This window comes from Crocodylus porosus, unplaced genomic scaffold (assembly GCF_001723895.1).
Source record: "Crocodylus porosus isolate Cpor-Errol unplaced genomic scaffold, CroPor_comp1, whole genome shotgun sequence".
NCBI lineage: Eukaryota > Metazoa > Chordata > Crocodylia > Crocodylidae > Crocodylus > Crocodylus porosus.
In genome coordinates this window covers 26779249-26786277 of record NW_017728911.1, presented here as the reverse complement: position 1 = coordinate 26786277, position 7029 = coordinate 26779249, and the positions used below count along the sequence as shown (strand labels likewise).

At 39.9% G+C, this 7029-nt stretch overlaps 1 protein-coding gene across 1 annotated transcript in view; it reads left to right on the top strand.

Annotated features, from left to right (window-relative positions):
- CEMIP (cell migration inducing hyaluronan binding protein) overlaps positions 1-7029 on the top strand; it is a 139009-nt gene that overhangs the window by 68644 nt on the left and 63336 nt on the right. Inside the window, exons 2-3 of the mRNA XM_019533705.1 lie at positions 3380-3483; positions 6359-6508. Coding sequence (XP_019389250.1) covers positions 3426-3483; positions 6359-6508 — 208 coding nt within the window. The 5' untranslated portion in view covers positions 3380-3425. The remainder of the gene's footprint in view (positions 1-3379; positions 3484-6358; positions 6509-7029) is intronic.

The window sequence follows — 7029 nt, the reverse complement described above, 5'->3', positions numbered from 1 at the left end:
CACTGGCTCCTGCAGCTGCCTCGGGGCTTCTGGGGGCTCATGCAGAGTCCCCCATGCAGCACGGGGTATTGGGAGGCAGCAAGGTTTGCCTCCCACTGGGCAGCAACTGGTAAGCCCAGGGTTTTTTGGGTTTTTTAAAGGTCCAGGAGCTGGGTGGTCAGGGCAGCCACATGGCATGGAGCAGTGGGTGGCAGCGGGGGCTTTTTTCTCTTTTTTTTCCAAAAAGCTAGGAGCTAGGGCAGGTGGGGCTGGGAGAGCGGGCTGGGATTGGGGCCTGCGTGATTCAGATTCAGTTGATTCGGCAGCAGCCGAATCTCCTAATCAAATTCATCTGAATCGATTCAGGACAGTGATTCAAATCACTGAATTGAATCAGTGTCTCCTGAATCAACAAAATCTGAAATGAATACTAGCCGCTTCACACAGACCTAATCACTATCCACAGAAAGATGCATTTAGGGGAAAATTCACCCTGACCATACACCATGGGCTATAGTTCTTGCACAGTCTAACGGTAAGTAACTTCTACCCCTTGCTTAAGCAGGATCTGGCAACTTTTATTCGATCTTGAAAAGAAAAGTTCTGCCAAATAATGAGATAAAAATGCATGTTACCATTGTCAAATGTACTTTTTTCCTTTAACTTCTGTGAATTTACTATTTACTTCTGTGAATTTACATTATAAAGGAAATTCTGACTGATAGCAAGTTTTTGGAAAGCCTGTGCTTTCAAAAAAAGCTGATGTGCAATGGTGTCATCATTATAAAGTCTGCTTTTACCTACAATTCCTGCACAGTGCTGGTACTGATAAGGTAGTTTTTGCGTCTACTTAGAAAAGGAAATAACTATGTTTCAAAACACAGTATGCAGTAACTGTTGGCAGATGGTGATATTTTAATAGAGACTGCTGTTCTCCTGGTACCACGCAATAACAATCTGTCATTCCTGGTGTATCAAACATTCACTATTGATACCTCAATAAAACAACAGGTACAGGGTCTGGACAAAGAACATTTACACCTCTTAAAAAAACAAAAACAAACTAGTAAACTAATATCAGTGTAAAAAAAAAAATCCAATGTCATCTCTCAGCAGCTTATTCCAGGTTAATCCTTGCTCAAGGTATGCAGACACTTACCTATTCTTTTGCCACTGTCACTGGCATTTCTTTCCATTCAGAATCACAGTGTAATTGATATTGGTATAAAAACAATATCAATTATACCAGTGTAAATCCATGAATGGTCCATGCTCACATATGGATTTGCTCTGATCACATTCCTATGACTCTATTACTATTCACCTAAAACATACATCATTCAAAGATCTATGGTTACTTAATGTATTCTTCTGCAGCATCATTTCAACACCTAGAATATCACCTAGACTATTCCTTGGTAGGTTGTCTGTAGTGTCACATACAGAAAGAAAGCTGTCAGCACTGAAAATAAGATTGAAATCAGCAACACTAGTGTTACTATGCATCATCATGGTGGAAATGAGCTTGCTTCTGGACAAATCTAATTTTAATGTTTTTAATACGAAGTACTGAATTTACGTGATCATAAGGCTAAGGTGTATATTTATGGGTAGATCTGTATCATGTACATGCACAGTACAGATATATCCTGTCCATATTTCCTCTATAAAATTTGCTCTGGACAAAATCCTAGCTTCTTGTTTATCTTTTAAAAAAAGTTACAAGGTAACAAGAAAAATAATTGATGTTTTCTTATTTTAAGAAATGAGGGCTCCCCAGAGTTGTCTTTTCTTGCTTTCCCTTATACAACTCAAAAGGGTGTGGATTTATAAACAGAAGTTTTATACACTGTTACTTTGTAATATGAATGGGTGCCTTGGGTCTGCATAGGGAGGTTTATTTCATTTTGGCGTAATGGTCTTTGAATTTCAACAATGTTATAAAAGTATTTGAAGTGACTGTGCAACTGCTGCTGGCTTTAAACAGAAATATATGTAGATAGAAAATAAATTTATATTAGTCAGCATAAAGAGAACACCACCAATAATGAAACTAAGAACTTATCTAATCAAATGCAACTCTGCATTTATATTATAACCAGGATATGTCACATAACATACATTTTTTTTCAAATGTCCTCAAATACAGATGTTCACAGTTTAAATGTAAAGGCTCCTTAGACTGTATCAGATGATGAGCATAACTTTTTTTGCATATATATATATATATATATATATATATATATATGTTGCTTTGCAAATAAATATCTGTGAATATTTATGCAAGTAGTTCCCTTGACCTCAACGTGAATATTCATGTCAGAAAGTTGTTGCCAGCATGAGGCAGCATTACATAATCAGTCCTTTTAGAATACAGGTTATCATTACAGCAATGCTAGCCAGAGTGGATTGAACTAAGGACTGTGCTCCAATCCTACACTAAAGTCTGAGTTTCATGACATTGAAACCGGACCTTTCCCAGGAGCAGAGAGGAGGGACACATCTTCCAAACCAGCATTTAGGCTTGCTTCCATAACTGTACAGCCTGGTGCTAGACCTTGTTGTCTGAAAGGACAGTTTTCTTGTACCAAAAATCTCAGCAGTTGCTCAGTCAAAAATGCAAGGGTAAGCACAAACTAGAATTTTGGGATGCTTGGGACACAGAGACGTAGCCACAAGGTTTGGCGCCTGGGGCAAGGCCCACGGCAACAGCCCACCTTCATCCCACGCATGGATTGGGGACACATGCCCCTCCACCATGTTTGCTTAGGAGTGTGCGCAGCAATGGAAGCTGTCCTTCCCTGTCCCCACCACCCCCGCAAACAAGCTGGTCACGGCTCTGTCCCACGCCCTGCCTCGGCTGGGCCGTGCCAGTTGGAGCCCCTTCACTCTGGCGCCTGGGATGATTGCTCCGCTCACCCCTCCTTGCTATGACACTGCTGGGACACCATTGTCCAAAGTGCATGTGCGGCTTACGGGGTGCTTTGTGAAGCTGCAATTTAGAGAGTTCACACTGTGGCCACTCTGAAAACTTGGTCCATAGTGCTATTGTCACTTACTATCTGACATGCAACAATATGTACACATTGAGTGTCTTGTCACTGTATGTGTTTATACTGCATGCCGAAGAAGCTTCCTATTACATGTGGTGATTCCCTTCTGTGTATATATTTGCATTCCTGGTTGTTTATACAAATCATAAACAAGGGGAAAGGGTATCTCCTCCTACTCCAAGAACTTCAGAAGATTTTTGAAAGCAGGATTAGTCATAAAAGGAATGAAAACGTGCTTAGTCACAAAACGAATATAATCTTTTCCTGGGGTAACATAGTTTGTGCTTGAAAAATACCTCATTTAAGAAAGCACGTCTAATCTTGTCTTGGCATTTTTTTATTTATAGGTGGCCACACATCTAAAAGCAGTGAAAAACAGCATCAGTTCCCAGGATGCACCCAGCCATCAGCTTTAGTTCTTTTCTGCTTGTCGTCTCTTCTCTGCCTATAGGTAAGATTTCCAGAGAGCAGGAGGGAAATGGAGGGATATAATATCGCTTGTAAATACAGATAGTGCAGATGTAGGTCAAGTGCCTTTTTATTCATTAATCTAATGTTTCTTCAGGGAGCTTTTACAGCAAGGACCAGGAGCAGTGTGAGAGTGCTCATGAGATGATTCATTTTCCTAATTTCCCTGCTAGCCTAGTCCAGAGCAGCTTCATTAAAGGCAAAAAAGGAAAGTGCTAAGGAGTTCCTAGAATGCACAAAAAAACCATGTTCTAAAATAGCTCAGTAGTTCTGGTTCTAAGATATGTCTTATGAGAATTTTAGCATTATCCAAGCAACTACATTAAGGCCAAAAACCCATGTGGCCCAATAGGCTGCATCTGTACCTTTCTGTCTGTTGTTCACGGTGATAAAAGGAAAAGCTTTTTGTGTATTATTGTCACACTCTACATATTTCATATAAGGTGCACCTCTCCTCACAGTGGTTTCCTTATATTCTCTAAAGAGCAAAGACAGCAGATATTTAACCTCAAAGGCTGCACATAAGCAACAGCATGAGGTAAACTTTCATTGCTGTGGTCAGGACTTTTTAGGTCAAGATATGAAACTCCAAACTAGTCCCTACCCTGGGTGAGGACTGGTATCTGAGTGCAAAAATACAGAGATGCATCATTAAGATTAAAATGTCATCTGTGGTCATATATGAGCACAAGAGAGAGATTTAACTCTTCGGTGTTATCAGTGTCAGTGCTTTATGTTTCGCAGTAGATGTCAGACTGGGGAATGCAGAATAAGATCAGATTGTAGAGAGTGTCTCCATTGCTTCTGCTGTGACCTGTCCATAGAAGGAGCTTTTAATTCTGAACATTCCTGGCTTTTATTAACTCAAATCCAAATTGTAAGAGTAAATTCCCTTTGTTGTTCCCTTCCCCCACACTGTTTACTTGTTGGTCTACCTGTATACCATGAATTCCTCAGGGCAGGGGCCAACTCTTCCTGAATCTTTGGAAAGCAGCTACCATATCATGGACACTGCTAAAAGAAATAGTGAGCACCCTTTAATGAGTGCAATTGAGATTGGTCCAAAAACGGAAGCTTTACATTTGAATTCAATGTTAGTTTCCCCATTTTTCATTTGTGGTCCATCCAGATCATGCCCAGATCATGCTAGTTTCAGGCCTCTGTTCACATTGTAAGTCCAGTTTACTGCCTGAAATACTAATCGTTTTTAGGCTACTCTTATTGATTCCATATGTCTCCCAATAGACACCAGGAATCTCTTTCTAATTTCTTCAACTGGTATAAATCACAATTGACGCTGACATCAGTGGAGTGCGCCTTGTTCACCACTGGCATAAATGACTGGGCCCTGGCTATTTTTCAGTGTGTGAGGTGCTGCCCTATAGGTTATTAGCCTTCTTTGACTTAATCACTTAACTGATATGGAAAGAATTCCTGAAGAGCCAAGACAGATGTTGCACACATGAAATGTCACATGTTTACCTTGGATAGTTGGCACTTATGAGTCTCAGTAGACATCAAGGCACTGGCTCCAACTCTATTGTTTTTTAAGATATGGAGTTGGTTGTGGAATTTAACAGCAAACCAAATGCAGATGATCAGATTCCATTTATAATGTTGCAGAATTTCAATTATCCTTCCAACAACAAAGAATGCAGTATATGACTATCAGTCTTAAAATAGAGCCATGCTGGCTGTGCTCTCTATCAGTTGGGCTTTATTTATACCTGTGACAAAAATTAATATCCTAATCCCACTCAGGTCCACAAAGTCAGAACTTCATCCCATCTCTGTTGTCCTGATATTATAGATTGTGGCTCACTCTCTGGGGAGGGGAAGGGGGAAAACTTGAACTAGATAGGCTTTCAAGTTGTAACTCCCACTGATAGCAAAAACGTTGTTGTTCAGTCCCCTGTTAACCTCAGTCTCCTTTTAATAAGGAAGTGTTTTTACCAGCATAAAATTCACAGGCACTTCTCAGGCATTCACACATGCACATTTTCCCCCCTTTAAACTACAGTAAATGTAAGGTTAACATCCTATGTAAAGTTATATCAGGGAAATATTTTATCTTAAATAAATATTTAAAACGTGAGTTACCTTCAGATTTGCAATGTAAGCAGAGTTGAGACAAATATGTCATCGCAATCTGAAAGCAAATTTGTGTGTGGAGACTAGTGATGTGCATATCTGAGGAGTATGAACTCTTATCTCTTTTTGTCCGAAAGACCTCATAAAGTCAGCCTCTCTCTGTCAGACTATTCCTAGCTCATCTTAGTATTAGCCAGAATGGATGTTTCAGGCAAATCACCCTTTTTAGGGTAGTTCAACTACTATCACTTCCCAACCTTGCAGCAAAATCAAGCCTTTTAGAAACTCAGATTTTTTTAAGTTAGCCAAAATTTTGCAAACAGCACAAGTATGTTTTCAGATCAGTTAATTTCAAGGTGGTTCTCATTTTACCCTTTTCAATTAATTTACTGTCTAGATTAGACACCTTCAACAGCCCATGAGAATTTTTAGATCTAAACTTTTTATAGTCAGAGCTAAATGTTACATTAAGGGCAAAACCCTACTCTTTTCTCTGCATCTGTCTAGATACAGCTGCAACTCTGAGTCTCTATCATTCATGACATAGGGTAGCGGGACTTTTTTGTGTTCCCTGAGTATAGGAGAGCATATATTCAAAGTTTATTTTTCACTTTTTTGTCATGACCCAAATCCCATCTAATAGAGTTCAGGTACTTCTACTCTAAAGAGAATGCAGACTCCCTAAAAAAATCAGTTACTGAAAATGGAAGCTTTCTTTCTTAAGCTAAGCAAGGATAGTAGTCCTCTCCCTTCATCTGTATCAACAGAATCAGCCGCAGTATGTCCTGAGCAGGATCCAGACCTCAAACCATGGAACCCTGGACACAATGAAGATAATCGTGTTGAAATCACTAATGGCAAGAAGTTCCTTCTCTCTTCGTCTGCAACTGTCCACTCCATCCACATCACAAGTGGAGGTAAATCAAGCTACCAACCTGATAGCAAAGAGCACTCTCCCTTAGGCTTACTTAAATTGCCATGTCTGACATAGGTGCAGCTTCTTTTGGAGTAAGATCAAGGATGGGATGAAGCCAGATTGAAGTTTGCACCAGGGTGGATGGTGACAGAGATGATATTAGCTCTGTGCAGTTGCAACCCACTTGTTTATTGTCCTCACTGGAGAATTTTTGCAAAAGTTTATCAAAATGCCTAATAGCTTTGGTGCTGTAATTTGCTTTATAGACACTTTTCTATTAATTCACTGCATAGGTAAGGTCATAAGAAAATGATTGTAATCCTAGGGTTTCAGCTTTCAGCCATATAGATCTGTGTCTGCTCTCTGTTATACAAGATGCTACATCACCATAGCAATGAACCATGATGCCACAGCTATGTTACCATAGCAATGCGCTTCGTTGCTGTAGTGCCTCACTACGGCGATGTATTAGCTGTGTGCCACCAGCATAGCACAGTAACAATGGAAGTACTAAATGTTACT